Raw genomic sequence first — 21,474 nt, forward strand, 5'->3', positions numbered from 1 at the left:
GTGCTGTGGTCTGATGAGACCAAAATAGAGCTCTTTGGCATTAACTCAACTCGCTGTGTTTGGAGGAAGAAAAATGCTGCCTATGACCCCCAAAACACCGTCCCCACCGTCAAGCATGGGGGTGGAAACATTTTGCTTTGGGGGTGTTTTTCTGCTAAGGGGCACAGGACAACTTATTCGCATAAACGGGAAAATGGACGGAGCCATGTATCGTGAAATCCTGAGCGACAACCTCCTTCCCTCTGCCAGGAAACTGAAAATGGGTCGTGGATGGGTGTTCCAGCACGACAATGACCCAAAACATACAGCAAAGGCAACAAAGGAGTGGCTCAAGAAGAAGCACATTAAGGTCATGGAGTGGCCTAGTCAGTCTCCGGACCTTAATCCAATCGAAAACCTATGGAGGGAGCTCAAGCTCAGAGTTGCACAGAGACAGCCTCGAAACCTTAGGGATTTAGAGATGATCTGCAAAGAGGAGTGGACCAACATTCCTCCTAAAATGTGCGCAAACTTGGTCATCAATTACAAGAAACGTTTGACCTCTGTGCTTTCAAACAAGGGTTTTTCCACCAAGTATTAAGTCTTTTTTTGTTAGAGGGTTCAAATACTTATTTCACTCAATGAAATGCAAATCAGTTGCTATCTTTTATTTAAAGTTATTTTTTCGATTTTCCTTTTGATGTGCTATCTGCCACTGTTACAATAAACCTACCATTGAAATGATACTGTTCTGAGACTTTTCATTTCTTTGTCATTGGACAAACTTACAAAATCAGTGAGGGGTCAAATAATTATTTCCCCCACTGTATGTGTTAGAAAACTTTTATCTAATTAACTATCATGAAGTATAAATAGGCGTAAGTCTTCCTTATGCATATTGATGTTGGAGATGCAACTTATGTACGTCAATGGTTATGAATAGTAAAGTATTTGTGAGGACACATGTTATGTATAGTAATTATGTAATTTAGGTGTGTCACCATTCACTCCTATGAATTGTGGTATATTGCGACAAACCTGTGTACGCTTTGTCTGGATTGAGCACCTTATTCCATCTTTTTGAGCCATAGAGAGCCGCCTCATTCTTATACTAGGAATATATTTTTATTTAATTTTTTTTAAATAATGGAGGCTAGGTATCTTCCAGTGAGGCTGGGTGCAGGCTATCAGCTACATAAAGGCAACAAAATCCACTAAGTGGTATGGCAGCAATTGCACCACCACCAACTTGGTCAGCTGTGAGTAAAGCTTGTACACCAGTGGATTAGTGGGTGTGTAGTGTTTCCTGGCCACACATTCCATTATCAATGGCTGATGATAGAGCAGTCAGTGGAGGAGTCTGAGCAGGAGAAATAGTAACTGATGATAACGATGACAACGTGTCACGGCCATGGTCATGGCCGTGACTCCTTTACCGCATGCGGTTGCCTGCGGTCTGGTTTAGTTGTTCAACCACAGGTGAAGGCCGCTAGTGTGTAGCCTCACTTGTGGTTGCCGCGGGCAACAAGTAGTTGGGTATTGTCGCAGTAGAGCAGCCTGAGCTGTTGCTAGGCAGCTTGCGGCAATGTGCATGCGGTTGCACCTAGCAACCTCTCTGTTAGGTGTGTGTATGTTATGCACTTTGTATGTCTGGTGTGCACTAGGTTTATGTTAGGTGTGCACTGTGACACTTCCCTTCACTGTGGCTGCCCGTGGCAACGTTTGGTATGTGTACATGTGGTGGCAGTGTCTCGGCCTTATGGCTGACTCCCAGGACATGGTCGCCACCCATGTCGTTGCCTGCGGTAACAGCTACAGTGTGATGTGCTTTTGGACACTTCCCCTTTAAGTGGTTTCACTCCCTGTTAGTGTTGGAAGGGTTAATTCCCTCTCCTGTGTGTGTCTGTGTGGGTGTGGCCACTTTGGGCTATAAAGCCTCTTTGGAGATCTGAAGCTGGGGGGTTCTTCAGCCATGCTTTGCTGGAGAAACCCTCCTGATATTTCCATCTGCCAGTGGGGGCCACCCTTGTGGTCATAAACAAATTGTTATGTATTGTTTATACACGATGTTATGAGGATGTGTTTGTGTGTCATGTCTATTCTTTGCAGCGTATGGTTTCCTGGTGTCCTGTGTGGTGTTGTGTGCTCTGTCGTTTGTGTTTGTGGACAGCAGCATTGATACTTGGGTCCCAGGCCCTGTGTCTGTGGCAGGTGGGTGTTAGTACTTGTTGCACTTACCTGCCATTGCCATATGCCTGTTTCCGTTTCCCCTGTCTTTATAGTTTGGCCATCTTTAGACTCCTGTTTCTCCATGTCCAGGAGGAACAGGTAGTCTACCCAGCTCCTAGCGTAGGGACCGGCGGAGGGCAAGTAGGGACCCGAGGTTCCAGAGCATGAGTCCTCCTACCTTCAAGGTCGGCTCATGTCGCTAGGAGTTAGGGTCAGATTAGGGAGGCAATAGGAGGTGACCTGCTCCCTAGTTCTGTGGTTCTGGCCAAGACGTGACTACCGTCCGCTGTCATCGCACGGCTGATGGTTTTCCCCATCCACAGCCGTCACACAAGGACACTGTACTGCATATGGATGCGAGGTGGCTGCTGCAAAAGAGACTGGGAGAAGGAAGACGCCCTTGTTGCTTGATGGACTCTTCCATTATCCCAAAGTAACTGGTGAGGCTGCTTTATGTGCTGTGATAGAGCCTTGGTGCCTTTGTCTGTGTTTGAATGTCCATGGTTTATTTTAATCTTACAGATCTTGCACACAGCAATGCTATTGTCTTCCGGCACTGTGGAGAAAAACTGCCAGGTGAGAGATACTTGCACACTCTGCACACAGCTAGTGGCAGCCATGCTTGGCTCAGGTCAGGCTTGAACCTGTGCCCGCAGTATCAGCAGCAGTAGTCATAGCTTTTTGCTAGACACTACTACATGACATCCTTCCAGGTAACAAGCTGAAGACAGAATGGTGTTCTATGACTATTCCAGCAATGGACCTTACTGAATTCTGCCCTTGATTGGCTGATCCACGCTGTCAGTCTCTGAGCAAGCCCTTCCCCCACTTCTTCCTAGTGTCATGTGAGCCTCCATCTTCTTTCTCCCACGTGATTTTCCCCACCCATATTCACAGTAAAATGGCGCTGGGTGCCATTTTTATATGATTAGTCCAAAACGAATCGCAAAATGCTTGCATTCATTTGGCAAACAAATTTTTCTGAAATCTAATATATAAAGCTACAGTGGATATAAAAAGTCTACACACCCCTGTTAAAATGTCAGGTTTCTGTGATGTAAAAAAATGAGACAAAGATAAATCATTTCACAACTTTTTCCACCTTTAATGTGACCTATAAACTGTACAACTCAATTGAAAAACAAACTGAAATCTTTTAGGTAGAGGGATGAAAAAATATAAAAATAAAATAATATGGTTGCATAAGTGTGCACACCCTTAAATTAATACTTTGTTGAAGCACATTTTGATTTTATTACAGCACTCAGTCTTTTTGGGTATGAGACTATCAGCATGGTACATTTTGACTTGGCAAGATTTGCCAACTCTTCTTTGCAAAAACACTCCAAATCTGTCAGATTGCGAGGGCATCTCCTGTGCACAGCTCTCTTCAGATCACCCCACAGATTTTCAATCGGATTCAGGTCTGGGCTCTGGCTGGACCATTCAAAAACTTTAATCTTCTTCTGGTGAAGCCATTCCTTTGTTGATTTGGATGTATGCTTTGGGTCGTTGTCATGCAGAAAGATGAAGTTCCTCTTCATGTTCAGCTTTCTAGCAGAAGCTTGAAAGTTTTGTGCCAATATTGACTGGTATTTGGAACTGTTCATAATTCCCTCTAGCTTAACTAAGGCCCCAGTTCCAGCTGAAGAAAAACAGCCCCATAGCATGATGCTGCCACTACCACCATGCTTCACTGTGGGTATGGTGTTCTTTTGGTGATGTGCAGTGTTGTTTTTGTGCCAAACATATCTTTTGAAATTATGGCCAAAAAGTTCAACCTTGATTTCATCAGACCATAACACCTTTTCCCACATGCTTTTGGGAGACTTCAGATGTGTTTTTGCAAAATGTAGCCTGGCTTGGATGTTTTTCTTCGTAAGAAAGGCCTTTCGTCTTGCCACTCTACCCCATAGACATATGAAGAATACGGGAGATTGTTGTCACATGTACCACACAGCCAGTACTTGCCAGATATTCCTGCAGCTCCTTTAATGTTGCTGTAGGCCTCTTGGTAGCCTCCCAGACCAGTTTTCTTCTCATCTTTTCATCAATTTTGGAGGGACGTCCAGTTCTTGGTAATATCACTGTTGTGCCATTTCTTCACTTGATGATGACTGTCTTCACTGTGTTCCATGGTATCTCTAATGCCTTAGAAATTCTTTTGTACCCTTCTTCTGACTGATACCTTTTAACAATGAGATCCCTCTGATGCTTTGGAAGCTCTCTGTGGACCATGGCTTTTGCTGTGGGATGCGACTAAGAAAATTTCAGGAAAGACCAACTAGAGCAGCTGAACTTTATTTGGGGTTAATCAGAGGCACTTTAAATGATGGCGGGTGTATGCTGACTCCTATTTAACATGATTTTGAATGTGATTGCTTTATTCTGAATACAGCTACATCCCCAGTTATAAAGGTGGTAAATTTGGCTATAATAATAAGAATATATATGTGAGATAACAGTAAGTGGTCTTGCCATGCAAGAACACTTAATTATCCTTGTGACATATTTCCTTTAAAGCTCTCTTACAGCAATGAAGATTAATGGCTGGGTTGTTATGGAAACCTGGAGTAAAACTGTGTATGTGGAGACTGGAGGACCTGCAAGCTTCTATTGGCTGAGAAGGGTCATGTGATCAAGCTTCTATTGGCTAATGCATTTTTTGGGGAATATCTCAGGAACGGTACGTCCTAGAGAGCTGAGACCTGGTCTAAAACCTTCCCGGACACCTGATGTACCTGTGTGCCAAATGTTGTGATTGTAAATGCGATGGTGTGGATTCCTTTAGTGGACATACATACATACATACATACATACATACACACACACACATACATACACTCAGCTTTATATATTAGATTGTTATACGCGCACTGTAACATTTCTTTGATTTTAGTCATACTTTTAATAGATTTGTTTCTCGAATACCTAATGTGTCTCAACACCATCTAACTCTAAGTAGACAGATAGGATGGGGCGCTCTAGTCTCTATAGTCTGGAGAATGTCAGATTTGCAGAGTTTTTCAGACTGATATGTGAAAGAACTGTGATGTGAACTCTCCCTTAGAAAGGCTACAACAATCCATCAAACTGAAAATAGAAAGGGATATATGACCTTACCTGAATGACATGAAGTACACGCTATAGATGATGTATTGCAGGTCATACAACTGTCATCACAGGGCTGATATTGTTTTGCATATTCTGTAAAAAAATAAAAAACATTTTAAAAGTATTTTTTATGTGACAAGTATACGGTAACTGTGACCAATGCGAAACAAGTGTTCTGTTGCAGTTTTTGAAAAAACAAAAGACCACATTATGTACTCCAGCAGAAAAAAAAAAGATATTACAAGGTGCCCACCAGGCCTGTTTTTACATCAGAGAAATTAAATTTTCTATAAACTACAGGAGGCAGCACAGAAACTGCATTTGCTGAATAATTAGGCACCATTCTCTGTGAAAGTAGTGGGGGTGTAGCCGTTTACAGAGACAAATCCCACCCTGGAAAGTTAGGGAGAAATTTATTGTTTCCCCCAAGCCAGTTTTCTGGCATTAAAAAGTTCTAAACCTTTTTCTAATGACTTTCTAAATGTCATTGCAACTTAGTCACAACTGGCAGTTGTATACCACCCATGCCAGGTTTCCAAAAAAAAGGGGAAGCAATGAGGATGGTGTGTGTGTGGGGCATCAGCCCTGGCACATTCATCATTATGTATTACAGAAACTAGTGTTAATAATAACTAAAATCTACAGGCCCATCAAGACTGGCACAGCACGCGTTGGTCTTGATAAATCGGGGCCTAAGTCTTGATGGGCCCTGCACCACTGAAGAAGTAATTTAATTTATGATGAGGAGTGGGCCTAGTCATAAATTAAATGCCTCCTCCAGTAGTGGGACATGCTGTAGATTTCAATCATCATTTACACCAATTTCTCTGCTGGGGCCTCACCATGCCCCCTCTTGAGAAACCTAGCCATTGCGCCGTAAAAATGGCAGTTGCGACTGAAAAATTCACGATGGCGTTTAAAAAGTCACAAAACCGAGTTTTATGAATCTTTAACACCAGAAAGCTAGTGTGGGGACAATGAGAAATTCCCCCCTTAATACCCAGCTCACAAAGTTATATTAGCGCCGGGTTCATAGAGCCTAATTCTGAGCAAAGGACAATTAAAATTAGTGGACATTTAGCTTGGATGTTGTGTCAGATCTTCAAAAGCAGAAATCATGGAGCAGGGCCAAAGTGTTTTAAGCACTATAGAGCCCTTCTATTCTGAAAATCATATTATACCTACTTTTATACCAATATATCACAAAATCATTCTCAAAGTGAGCCAAGTAAATTGTAGCAGTAAACATACTGTAGCTTTGCTGAGAACTTTTGTAAGCCATTTTGAAAGTCTGTAAATATGCCCATTATATGGATGGACTGGCTATCCAATGGATAAATGACCCATTTATGTCTGACCATTTTAGTTCTACCATACACAAACAACAAATGTATGACACATCATTAAAAAAAACTGTCTGAACAGTTAGTTGGCCGGACACTAGATGGCAGTACAGTAACATCAAACAATGTTAAGGAAGCGTTTAGTTACAGGTTTGTAATCCTGATACCAGTAAAAAAAAAAAAAAAACTCAATGGCAGGGAATCAGATTTCATGGACCTGTAATAGGTAATAGAATTAAGCGTGTTGTTGCTTTATTAACTTTATATCATGTGACAGTCATTTGTAACAATAGTATTGTCACGAAACCAATGCAACTGCTACACCAAGGCAATTTCTACAACCCTGGCATTACTTAGGGCTCTTTCACACTTGCGTTCTTGTCTTCCGGCATAGAGTTCCGTCGTCGGGGCTCTATGCCGGAAGAATCCTGATCAGGATTATCCTAATGCATTCTGAATGGAGAGAAATCCGTTCAGGATGCATCAGGATGTCTTCAGTTCCGGAACGGAACGTTTTTTGCCCGGAGAAAATACCGCAGCATGCTGCGCTTTTTGCTCCGGCCAAAAATCCGGAACACTTGCCGCAAGGCCGGATCCGGAATTAATGCCCATTGAAAGGCATTGATCCGGATCCGGCCTTAAGCTAAACGTCGTTTCGGCGCATTGCCGGAGCCGACATTTAGCTTTTTCAGAATGGTTACCATGGCTGCCGGGACGCTAAAGTCCTGGCAGCCATGGTAAAGTGTAGCGGGGAGCGGGGGAGCAGCATACTTACCGTCCGTGCGGCTCCCCGGGCGCTCCAGAGTGACGTCAGGGCGCCCCAAGCGCATGGATCATGTGATCACATGGATCACGTCATCCATGCGCATGGGGCGCTCTGACGTCACTCTGGAGCGCCCGGGGAGCCGCACGGACGGTAAGTATACTGCTCCCCCGCTCCCCACTACTACTATGGCAACCAGGACTTTAATAGCGTCCTGGGTGCCATAGTAACACTGAACGCATTTGGAAGACGGTTCCGTCTTCAAATGCTTTCAGTACACTTGCGTTTTTCCGGATCCGGCGTGTAATTCCGGCAAGTGGAGTACACGCCGGATCCGGACAACGCAAGTGTGAAAGAGGCCTTACTCTAGTCGCTTTTAAAGTTCCATCACTCATTTACACTGACAAGACTAATGACAAATATTCAATACATATGTTATTTCAATATTTGTATCCTGTAAGGGATATGCATAATGGGGATTCAGGGCCTGAGGAAGGCTTGGTGACAATTGTAGCTGGCCAGCTAAGACCTGTCCTAGGTTGCTAACATAGCTTATATGTTTATACAGCTAGACCTGCCAATAACCTTAATACAGTTCCTATGTTTGTGTGTTAAAGACAAAAGCAGAGTTATTTACAGTGACTTCAAGTTTTGGATGTCATATAACTGTTATATACACTGCCTGTCCAAAAAAAAAGTCGTCACACACGCTAATATTTAGTTGGACCGCATTTAGCTTTGATTACAGCACACATTTGCTGTGGTATTGTTTCGATAAGCTTCTGCAATGTCAAAATATTTATTTCCATCCAGTGTTGCATTAATTTTTCACCAAGATCTTGCATTGATGATGGTAGAGTCTGAGGCCTCTTTCACACAGGCGTCATGTTTTTGGCCCGGATAAGATGCGGGTGCGTCACGGGAAAATGCGCGATTTTTCTACGCGAGTGCAAAACATTGTAATGCGTTTTCTAAGCGCGTGAGAAAAATCAACATGTTTGGTACCCAAACCCGAACTTCTTCACAGAAGTTCGGATTTGGGTTAGGTGTTGTGTAGATTGTATTATTCCCTTATAACATGGTTATAAGGGAAAATGATAGCATTCTTAATACAGAATGCATAGTACAATAGGGCTGGAGGGGTTAAAAAAAATAAAAAATTATTTAATTCTCCTTAATCCACTTGTTCGCGCAGCCCGGCTTCTCTTCTGTCTTCTTCTTTGAGGAATAGGACCTTTGATGACGTCACTGCGCTCATAACATGATCTTTCACCATGGTGATGGATCATGTGACGGACCATGTGATGAGCGTAGTGATGTCACCACAGGTCCTTTTCCTGTGCACGACAAAGATGAAGACAGAAGAGAAGCCGGGCTGACCGAACAAGTGGATTAAGGTGAGTTAAATTATTTTAAAAATTTTTTAACCCCTCCAGCCCTATTGTACTATGCATTCTGTATTAAGAATGTTATTATTTTCCCTTATAACCATGTTCGTCTCCTAGCAACCGTGCATGAAAATCGCACCGCATCCGCACTCTCCAGCACATCCCAAAGATTCTCAATGGGGTTAAGGTCTGTACTCTGTGGTGGCCAATCCATGTGTGAAAATGATGTCTCATGCTCCCTGAACCACTCTTTCACAATTTGAGCCCGATGAATCCTGGCATTGTCGTCTTGGAATATGCCTGTGCCATCAGGGAATAAAAAATCCATTGATGGAATAACCTAGTCATTCAGTATGTTCAGGTAGTCAGCTGACCTCATTCTTGGAGCACATACTGTTGCTGAACCTAGACCTGACCAACTGCAGCAACCCCAGATCATAGCACTGCCCCCACAGGCTTGTACAGTAGGCACTAGGCATGATGGGTGCATGACTTCATCTGCCTCTCTTCTTACCCTGATGCGCCCATCACTCTGGAACAGGGTAAATCTTCACTCGTCAGACCACATGACCTTCTTCCATTGCTACAGAGTCCAATCTTTATGCTCCCTAGCAAATTGAAGCCTTTTTTGTTTTTGTTTGCCTCATTGATTAGTGGTTTTCTTACGGCTACACAGCTGTTCAGTCCCAATCCCTTGAGTTCCCTTCGCATTGTATGTGTGGAAATGCTCTTACTTTCACTATTAAACATAGCCCTGAGTTCTACTGTGGTTTTTCTTCGATTTGATTTCACCAAACGTTTAAGTGATCGCCGATCACGATTATTCAGGAATTTTTTTCTTCCACATTTCTTCCTCGAGTACGATGGGTCCGCACTATCCTTCTAGTTTTTAATAATGTGTTGGACAGTTCTTAACCCAATTTTAGTAATTTCTGCAATCTCCTTAATTAAATCCAGGTGGCGACTTTTCTTTGGACAGGCAGTGTATATTGTGTTCACAGAAGCAGAAAAGATAATATGCCTTTAAGATTCATTATATGAATGTGAGGTAAGCTCAATGACACAGCATAAACAACAGAAAGCATAGAGTTGTTGTTGCTGGGCAGAAGTCTAGACCAATCCTAGCTATCCTCACACAGCCCAGGAGTTTTCACCAATTACAGCCAGCCTCACACACAGCTTGTCTGGGAAATTTCCCTAGCAGGAGCTGCTGGATTCATTACACCAGAGGAGAGGAGCTGAACAGACATTCACTTCATTAAGAGCTGTGTTTTATGGAAGCAAGAGGCCAAAATAGGTATTTAAAACGGTTATTTAATGTTCCTACTGTTAATATAGTGATTAGAACTGTATACTGAACTGGTTATATGTATATTTACTTACAGTTCCACCATACAAATGGCAAATTGCATACAAACGAACTACTGAGCCATACAATCATATAATCCAAACAAATTGCATACAAATGCGAACTGCTCATACCAAATCATAAGCAATTGTATAGAGAAAACAGCAAACCAAGTAGAGCAAGTGAACTATTGGTTAACCTCAGATATGCCTCTCAGAGAGCTCATAAAGTGCTTAAATAACTTAAAGCGAGAGTACAGATACTGAAGAGAGAACTATATCCACCATTTTATGTTGAATGACAAGATTGAACAGTTGAACCACTATCTTATGCATACCACCATTTTATGAATATTTATGCAACACGTGTTTTGTACATGGACTATCTGCTGCGGAGGCGGCAGTGTTATATGAAGAAAAGTTGAAGTTAATAAATAAGTTATTTCAAGCATTTGGTGTGCTCTTTAAACCTACTGTTTCCATAGAACGGCGCTAGAGGAATTACAAAGTAACTAACAGTTAGACTAAAAGTCAAAGATATCAGAATTCTTCTAATGCCACAGCGCAAAAGGCACTTCATAGTGCTGCGCCTGCCACAACAATCCATATGAAGACTACACAAGGAGGGGATTTTTTGTATTTTAGTTGGTGCTCTCATTTATAATAACCAGGAGCATAGCATACCTGTAAATTCTTTCGCGTTAGAACATATTTGGGGAATTATACAGTGCCCATGCAATTAGAGGTATATTTGGAAGCTCCCGTGCCCCAATGCAGATATTAAGTCCCCCACATACCATGTGCTATTTATAAAACTGGTGTCTTCTTATGAGGCAGGAGGGCCACTGGGCCCTTGAAGCATGACTGCTTGAGTGTACCTGTGCCCCGTAGGTTATCACATGCTGATACAATAAAATAATAAAATAAAAAACTAATTGTAATAAAACAGTCAGTCTGCATCTCACCCAATGTATCCAACTTCTGAGTCAGAAAAACTGGAACAAGTGCTTCATACATATGGCTCTCATTCTGATCCCTATATTTCTCAATGCATATATAACAGACAAGGCGCATAAATACACTGATAAATCTCTCCAGTCTCACCATGTGTGAAACTTCCCTCACGGTGTATTATAAAAACTGTCTGCCTGAAGCCACCACTAGGGGGAGCTCAGGGCATAGAAATCAATACAGTTGCTACTGATTGCACTGGAAGCTGTAAAAAAATCTCTTTGCTCTGAGTTCCCCCAATGGCAGCCCGCATAAAAATGCAGTGTTTTATGTCGGTAACAGAAGAAAGATTCAGCCCAGGCCTTCCTCCTTCTAGGCCCAATAGCGGTTGCATGGTCTGGCTCCTTTGAAGGCACACCACTGCATACAATTATTTTTGACAAATACTACATTCGCCTTGACATTTGCTGACTGCTTTGCCTGTGTCTATACCAAGAGCCTTTGAGCAGGCTGAAATTAGTTTCCTATCTGACGGCCTGAAGCCACCACTAGGGGGTGTTCAACTTCTTGCGGCCCCTGCTGGGGAACCTAAATTCAAAGTTGTGCTAGGGTTTTGTGGAAATTTGGTCAGTTTCAAAGACAAGGAGGGAATTAGAAGATAACCTTGAGTATATGCTGGAGGTGATTTCTATCAACAGAGACTTCACAACTTGTGCAGCCCATAACATCCATGCTGGATACAGCTTCAATTTTACATCCTGTCTTACAGCATTGACATCTGGAATGTGATCAATAATTATGACCCGTACCACTATTTTCCTAATCCATACAATGTATATTCAACAAGTAGTTTCCTTTTTTTGTCCATAATAATATGCAATCCCATCTCCCTGACTGTAGTCTTCACAGTGCACTTGTCAAACTGAAGAAATGCTTTCTGTTTCATGTAGCGAAATTATGAATACTATGCCCTGAGCGAAAAAAATATAAAAAAATACCCATTAAAATGTTTGACTTCTCTGGCTGGACAAATGAAGGGCGATGTAATTAGAGTGTGCTGTATATCACTTGAAATAACGGAAGACATGTGATTTTAAAGGTAACTTTATCAAGGGGTACTAAAAATGTGCTAGCTGCAGTAGTAGTAGTAGGGGCATGAGATGTACTGACAAGCAGCTTTACCCAGAACTTTCATATTAAAATATATGTACTTACATACTATTGAGTATAATTATAACAATTAAACATAATTTAGAACCTTTTCTAGTCTGAGAGCCAACCTGTCTTATTGAACAACTCTCAAAGACCGCAAAAAAGTAGTTATTCCATGTTAATAAAACATCATACAGTACATGAAAATCTCTTTCTAACAAAGCTAGAACCAGCCCTGTACCTAAAATGAATCCAGAGATCTCCCCATTCATTGTTCCAAATGTTCTGCTAGATTTATTTCAAAATGGCAGCGGGGGAGGTGGTGGTGGTGGGGGGGTGCACAGCATCAGAAGATATGGCAGGTGGCAGGTGAAGGTTGTAAATGAGCAAGTGAGGACAGGGAGATGAGGAAAAGAAACAGCAGGGAAACACACTTCCACAGGGAACACAGAGAATGCTATCAATCACTGATAACACCTCCCCCATGTACAGATATCAGTGACTGACAGCTATCTATGTATGTATACACACTTACACAGAGAATGCTCTCAATCACTGATAACACCTCCCCATGTACAGCCACCAGTGACTGACAGCTATCTATGTATACATACTTACACAGAGAATGATATCAATCACTAATAATACCTCCCCATGTACAACTATCAGTGACTGACAGCTATCTATGTATACATACTTACACAGAGAATGCTATCAATCACTGATAACACCTCCCCCATGTACAACTATCAGTGACTGACAGCTATGTATACACACTTACACAGAGAATGCTATCAATCACTGATAACACCTCCCCCATGTACAACTATCAGTGACTGACAGCTATCTATGTATACATACACAGAGAATGCTTTCAGTCACTAATAACACCTCCCCTGTGTACAGCTATCAGTGACTGACAGCTATCAATATATACACACTTACACAGAGAATGCTATCAATCACTGATAGCACCTCCCCTGTGTAAAGCTATCAGTGACTGACAGCTATGTATAGGTACACACTTACACAGAGAGTGCTATCAATCATTGATAACACCTCCCCCTTTGTACTCCAAAAATGCGCCAACATTTTGGCACATTTCTTTACACACAGAGATGCAATTAAACCATGGACCTTTTACATGAAGCCAAACCCTCTTCTGATGCTGCACAGAATGCCATAGAAGGCCACCTGTGAACCCCATGGCACAGGTTTTGCAACCCTGCTCATTACCCTGCTTCTTTTCTAAATGACCATTACTTCCCCTGAGCCACTATCATTAAATTGCCATTTATCCCTGAGTACAGTTCCCAGGTGGCAGTTTTTGTTTCCTTTTGTCAACAGGTTTTATACTCTATATCCAAGCATTCAGGTTAACAGATTCTTGTACATCTGATGACCATTTTGTACTGGTTAGATAGAGTATTCTTAGCCATACAGCAAGTAGCATCATTGCCACGATAGACTTTGCTAGTGAAGTTTCCCTCTGTTAGATTAATCTGGGGAAAGGAAGGCAGAATTCAGTAACTAATGGTGGCAGCTAATATTGTAACGCTGTAGCTGATGGTGACAATATCACTGTGCTTTTCGGCAGCTGTTGTACATACTATATATAAGTGACTTCAAGTACATCCTATATTTTGGGGTTTTGTGACAGGTTGGCATCCTCTAACAGGTCGGCATCCTCAAAGTCTGGGTTAGAAACTGAAGAATGAAGAATCCAGGATCACACATTTCTACAAATCAAGTTTGCTTCTCAACAAGGGCATACACAGATCTCACAGGGCCGAGTAGCAAAACTTACTATGGGCCCCCCACCCCACCTAGTTTCCCAATGTGTGTACATCAATCTGTCCCAGGCAGCCCAGAACGCAAACCACAATACCCCAGTTCTCTGATGAAGTGGAAGAAATATTAATAATCAGACTACAATTACATGAACAGTGCCAACAGAGTCCCCCATAAACAGTGCCAGGAGACTACCCAACTCATAAACAAAGCTGCCAGAAGAATGCCTGAATATACATAGAGTTCCATTCATTAGAAATATAAAAATATGCAGATAGTTCCCCCTATTCCAAAAGATTTACCTCCCATGCCAGAAGTCTAGATCTCCCCCATTCTGGGAAAGTATACAAGTATGACTAAAAAAATAAATATGTACAGTATATGATCTGAGCAATATAGATAGCAATTCAAAAGATTCAGTTAAACTAGTAATTTTATACATGCAAATCTATGTTCTTTGTGAGCTCAAGACACCGGCCCTTTTGGCTATTACCGGTGATTGGCAGCATTCTCTATCTAAGTGTGTATACAGAGATAACTGTCAGTCATTGATAAGATGGGTTGCTTGGCTACCGAGCTCAGCAGACTTTTTGTGAAGGCCTCAGAGGTTTGTTAGAGAACATTAGAGATCAAACAGCATCATGAAAACCAAGGAACACACCAGACAGGTCAGGAATAAAGTTGTAGAGAAGTGAAAAGCAGGCATTGTTATAAAAAAAATATTCCAAGCTCTAAACATCTCATGGAGCACTGTTCAATCCATCATCAGTAAATGGAAGGAGAATGGCACAACTGCAAACCTGCAAAGACATAGCCATCCACCTAAACTGACAACCTAGGCAAGGAGAACACTAATTACAGAAGCAGCCAAGAGGCCCATGATCACTCTAGAGGAGCTGCAGAGATCCACAGCTCAGGTGAAAGAATCTATCCGCAGGACAACTATTAGTCGTGTACTCCATAAATCTGGCCTTTATTCAAAAGTGGCAAGAAGAAAACCATTTTTGAAAGCAAGCCATTAGAATTCCCATTTGCAATTTGCCACAAGCCATGTAGGGGACAGGGCAATCCTGGAGGAAAACCTGGTAGAGTCTGCAAAAGACTGAAGACTGGGGCGGAGGTTCACCTTCTAGCAGGACAACGACCCTAAACATACAGCCAGAGCTACAATTGAATGGTTTAGATCAAAGCATATTCATATGTTAGGATGGCCCAGTCACAGTCCAGAACTAAATCCTATTGAGAATCTGTGGCAAAACTTGAAAATTGCTGTTCACCGAGACTTTCCATCCAATCTGACTGAGCTTGAGCTATTTTGCAAAGAAGAATGGGCAATGATTTTAGTCTCTAGATGTGTTAAGCTGGTAGAGACATAGTAAGTGCAGGGGGACCCCTGGGCGCCACTCTGCCCACTGATATAGTTAGTTTTTAGTTTTTAAACTAGTGAAAGGTCCTCTTTAAGTCCTCTTCCGTTCCGTTATTGCACAAAATATATCTGTATGGTTTCCGTATTTGATCAGTTTTTCCAAACCAGAAACGGAAGCAGTAAATTATTAATCACCAAACACATGAGCAATATGGGCTGGGCATAGCATTTCTACAGTATGGATCCACAAAATACGGATGACATACGTATGTGTTCCGTGTGCGTTCCGTATTTTTTGATGACCCATTGACTTGAATGGGGCCTCGGACCGTGATTTGCGGACAATGTGTTAAGCTGGTAGAGACATACCGCAAAAGACGTGCAGCTGTAGTTGCAGTGAAAGGTGGTCCTACAAAGTATAGGGGGGCTGAATACAGATGCATACCACACTTTCCAGTTTCTTATTTATAGAAAATTTTGAAAACCACGTATAATTTTATTTTCACTTCACACATACTTACTACTTTGTGTTGGTCTCTCACATAAAATCCCAATAAAATACATTTAAGTTTGTGGTTGAAAAAAAATGTGAAAAAGTTCAAGGGGTATGAACAGTGGTGTGCCTAGGTTGTTTGGCACCCTGGGCGTGTGTTTTCTCTGGCACCCACCCCCCAATACATAAAAAAATCGTACACCCTCACAGTAGTATTGCCCTCATTGTACAACCTTCACAGTAGTTTTGTACAGATGTGTGCCCCCTAACAGTAGTTATGCCCACATTGTGCCCCCTTAAAGTTCGTATCCCTTAATTGTGCCCCCTTCTCAGTAGTTATGCCCTGTCTGTGCCCCTTCACAGTTGTAATGCCCTCTTTGTGCCCCCTTCACAGTAATAATCCCCATTCTGCCCCCTTCACAGTAATAATCCATATTGTGCTCCCTTCATAGGAATAATCTCCATTGTGCCCCCTTCATAGTAATAATCCCCATTGTGCCCCCTTCATAGTAATAATCCCCATTGTGTCCCCTTCATAGTAGTAATCCCCATTGTGCCTCCTTCACAGTAATAATGCCCCATAATAGTAGTAATGCCCATTGTACCCCTTCACAGTAATAATGCCCATTGTGCCCCTTAATAGTAATAATGCCCATTGTGCCCCCTTTATAGTAGTAATGCCCACTGTTCCCCCTCCATAGTAGAAATGCCCATTGTGCCCCCTCCATAGTAGAAATGCCCATTGTGCCCCCTTCACATTAGCAATGCCCATTGTGCCCCCTCCAGAGTAGAAATGCCCATTGTGCCTTCTTCACATTTCTCAGTAGTTATGCCCTGTCTGTGCCCCTTCACAGTTGTAATGCCCTCTTTGTGCCCCTTCACACTAATAATCCCCATTGTGCCCCTTCACAGTAATAATCCCCATTGTGCTCCCTTCATAGTAATAATTCCCATTGTGCCCCCTTCATAGTAATAATCACCATTGTGCCCCCTTCATAGTAATAATCCCCATTGTGTCCCCTTCATAGTAATAATCCCCATTGTGCCTCCTTCACAGTAATAATGCCCCTTAATAGTAGTAATGCCCATTGTACCCCCTTCACAGTAATAATGCCCATTGTGCCCCTCAATAGTAATAATGCCAATTGTGCCTGCTTAATACTAATAATGCCCCATGTGCCCCCTCCATATCAGAAATTCCCATTGTGCCCCCTTTATAGTAGAAAAAAGAAGGGTAATAGCCAGCTCACCTCCGTTGTCCTATGTAGCGGTGCACGGGGCGGACTCAAGCCAGTCCTAAATGCAGATTCACAAAACAGAAGAAAGGCTCCAGCACCAGACGTAGACGTTTCAACAATCCCGATCTTTATTCATCAACATATTCCAAATGGATACAGCAATCAGTGGCACTGGCTCCCACTTAATCCCAGTAAATCTACGCGTTTCAAACAGTAGTGTTCTTAGTCATGATTCTCAGAATCATGACTAAGAACACTACTGTTCGAAACGCGTAGATTTACTGGGATTAAGTGGGAGCCAGTGCCACTGATTGCTGTATCCATTTGGAATATGTTGATGAATAAAGATCAGGATTGTTGAAACGTCTACGTCTGGTGCTGGAGCCTTTCTTCTGTTTTGTGAATCCCCTTTATAGTAGTAATGCCCATTGTGCTAGTAATGCCTATTATGCCCCTTCACAGTAATAATGCCCTCTGTGCCCCCTTCATAGTAGTAATGCCCTCTGTGCACTGTTCCACCTCCATAGTATAAATGCCCATTGTGCCCCCTCCATAGTAGAAATGCCCATTGTGCCCCCTTCACATTAGCAATGCCTATTGTGCCCCCTCCAGAGTAGAAATGCCCATTGTGCCCTCTTCACAATAGCAATGCTCATTGTGCCCCCTCCACAGTAGAAATGCTCATTGTGCCCCCTCCATAGTAGAAATGCCCATTGTGCCTCTTCACATTATCAATGCCCATTGTGGCCCCTCCAGAGTAGAAATGTCCACTGTGTCCCCTTCACATTTGCAATGGCTATTGTGTTAAAAAACAAAAAAAGAAACACAGTAACTACTCACCCTGTCCTATTCCTGAAGCTCAGTCTTCTCTTCCCTGCAGACACAGATCACTCTGCAGCACGGTGTGGGCGGAGCTTATGCAGATTTCTAGGCTGCAGGCTCCGCCCACAAAAGAGTCATCTGTGCCTGCAGGCTGAATGGTGGAGCAAGGAGAAGTCTTCCTGCTCTACCATTCAGAGCGCCATCGGCCTGAAGGAGGGGAGGAGCGCAGGGAGCTGAACGGTGAGTGACAGGACATCAGCTCCCTGTGCTCCAGCAATGAGCGCTTCCATCTGTATTGATGGAATCGCTCATTGCTTCTGGACTCTGCCACCACCTGAGAGCCGAAACCTGGGGTGCACCGCCCCCCACGGCTCCACCCTTAGAGCGCCACTGGATATGAATACTTTTTTGAGGCACTGTATGAATCTGCTCAGGTCCTTCTGCTCTATACCATACTACATGTTCATTATATGGCATTTTATGCTGACAGGTTCTCTTTCATCTTCATTGACAGTCTTAAAAAATGCCTCTAAAGTAGTGATGTCTATTCTCTGTAGATTTGCAGATGAATCTTAGATCTTAAAATTTTATATAAATATTGTCCTTCTGTAGCAGTCAGCACAGAGAATAAAACACCCATACAGATAGGTAATCCATTGTTAGTTTACTGCTGCTGTAAGGGGAAGAAAAGTTTATTTGTTAGTGTAATAGTCGATTTTTAGAATTAAGATAACAGTATGGCAGCTCTATTTAAGGCTCTTGATAAGCCTATATAAAGATGTCCACAGAATTACATTGCCCTTATCGGTGTAATGTGTGATGCTCTAATTGAGTCAGTTCGGGGGGCTCTCTCTGGTTACTGAGATAGTCTGACTGAGAAAGTCAAGTGAGGCTGTTTGCTGTGCTAAAAGTCCAAACAAAGGAGGAAGTTAAAGAGCCAAGATAGGAAGTAGAATACATGGGGTAACTTCAAAATTATATCCAGAAAGCTATTAACCTATTTTTATTAAAATGTATGTAGATGGTAGTGTTTCTTTAAGTGTCAGATTAGATCATAAAAACACTACACAAAGATTAAATAGCACAACCTGCCAAGAGAGGGTTAAACATGTTCATAGAAAGCAAGCATCTAGCAAATGACGAAATGCCATTCCAAGAGGTGGTATTTCAGCTGGAAATAGTAATTGTGATGGAACATAAGTTTTATAGATGGAGCAGTGAGTAGGCTTTTAAGATCTTACAGGGCTCTCTGGAATCTAAGGTTTTATGAAATACTGTTCTGTGAGCTGCATCTATACAGATACACCTTTTTATTATCTTTCTTTGAGTCAGTTCGGGGGGCTCTCTCTGGTTACTGAGATAGTCTGACTGAGAAAGTCAAGTGAGGCTGTTTGCTGTGCTAAAAGTCCAAACAAAGGAGGAAGTTAAAGAGCCAAGATAGGAAGTAGAATACATGGGGTAACTTCAAAATTATATCCAGAAAGCTATTAACCTATTTTTATTAAAATGTATGTAGATGGTAGTGTTTCTTTAAGTGTCAGATTAGATCATAAAAACACTACACAAAGATTAAATAGCACAACCTGCCAAGAGAGGGTTAAACATGTTCATAGAAAGCAAGCATCTAGCAAATGACGAAATGCCATTCCAAGAGGTGGTATTTCAGCTGGAAATAGTAATTGTGATGGAACATAAGTTTTATAGATGGAGCAGTGAGTAGGCTTTTAAGATCTTACAGGGCTCTCTGGAATCTAAGGTTTTATGAAATACTGTTCTGTGAGCTGCATCTATACAGATACACCTTTTTATTATCTTTCTTTGTGGCGCAGAGTTTTTTTTATCCTACATAACACAACAATGATAAAAACTGAAATGTTTTAGACATCTTAGACCATGTCAAGGTATTGTGTGTAGCCAGTGATAGCCTGGTAGTACTTTACTGGCCACTGAGTAGGTGTAAAACATAACACTGGCATTCATATGAGGTTTGAGTTTAACTGTACCCTTCAAGTAGTACACAATCAGTCTTCAAAATTAACACATATATGGAGAAATTATTTTCCATTATATTGGAAAATAGGATATAATCTTCTGGAAATAAAGCAGTATATCTACATGGTACCAAAAACATTATAAACTATTCACTAACCGATCTAGTTAATCAGCTAGACAAACCCATATGAGGACAGATTCAGCCATCCATAATAAAAATCATTCATGTTGCAGCTGTAACACGCCAGCAATTTTTAATACGTAGTAACATCCATATGTTCTTGTAGGACATGGACTATAAGAAAAGACTATGGTCACCATCCAGAACCACAGCTAGCAAACTCAAAAGCTGCTACTAGTCTTTGTTAACCACACCTGTTTGTAAGGAGCTGAAGCTACCTCTAGGTTCTTCATCAGAGCATGTTGCAAGGCTGGATGGACTTTGCTGCTAGGAACCTAGGTTGTACCTGCGGTATAAGGTAGCAGAGAACTGGTGTGAGCTCACTAGAAGCAGACCTAACAAAGAGTAGTGGAGAAACAAGGTCATAACCAAGAGAGAAAGTCAGAGCTGAAAAACAGCAGATGAGGGATTAATCCAGAAATTAGTCACAGTCAGAATGCCAGAAGAATCGAAGAATCAGTAGAAGCCAATTCAGCAGTCAAGAGGTTAATCCAGGAAACGAGCCACGGCTGGTACACAGAGGGCTAAACACTGGTTAGCATGGCAATCCTCCCAGCACAGCCAGGAACAGTATCTTGGCTAGGTAAACTCCTGACACGTACTCTGCAACTGCCAAAGACCATTGTCTCCACTGGTCTCCAGGTCCATGTTCTGTGAGACACAGAACAAAGTAATGCAAAATCTGTGTGTAAAAACAAAGGTGTGTGTATAGCGCCATTTACTTCTATGGATCAGTGTGCTATCAATAGTATACACGTACAGCACATAGATGTATATTACATTTGTGTGAATTAGGCCTGAAGCTGATAAACATTTGATAACGTTTTTTTCTTTATTTTTGGGCTATTTAACAAATAAGTTTAGATGTTTTACAAAAAGTCCCCCACTGATTTTGCTCTGGATCTGCCTAGATGTCATCCTCTGCATTGCAAAAAGTGAAATCTGCTGTGAAAATGTGGTGCAAATTCATGACATAAGAGGCACATTGCAAATTTAAAAACTTATCAGTGTGTCTTCAAATCTATATGGTTGGTTTGAAAACCCCATTTAAGTGTGTTGTACTATAATTTGTTACAGATTTCCAGCGCAGAATCTGCACCAAATATTTTGACAAAACTTTCACATATTGCTTTTATAGAGCGTGTGATTTTCCTCATGGCAAGAGGTTGGGCTCATAGCATAAATTACTGTTAGATCTGTCTAATGCTGCTAGGCACCAATGTATTCTTGACAAATATTATGAAGCTTAGACGTTTTTATATCATCTCTTGATTAATCTAAGGCAAGCAGTCAGCATATATCTAGATATAGCATATCTGTTACAT

The 21,474-nt window shown here is 41.9% G+C and overlaps 1 protein-coding gene across 1 annotated transcript in view; it reads right to left on the reverse strand.

Moving 5' to 3' along the window:
* PCSK5 (proprotein convertase subtilisin/kexin type 5) overlaps positions 1-21,474 on the reverse strand; it is a 468,004-nt gene that overhangs the window by 34,127 nt on the left and 412,403 nt on the right. The window contains exon 28 of the mRNA XM_040417061.1: positions 5,332-5,415. Coding sequence (XP_040272995.1) covers positions 5,332-5,415 — 84 coding nt within the window. The remainder of the gene's footprint in view (positions 1-5,331; positions 5,416-21,474) is intronic.

This window comes from Bufo bufo, chromosome 2 (assembly GCF_905171765.1).
Source record: "Bufo bufo chromosome 2, aBufBuf1.1, whole genome shotgun sequence".
Taxonomy (NCBI): Eukaryota; Metazoa; Chordata; class Amphibia; order Anura; family Bufonidae; genus Bufo; species Bufo bufo.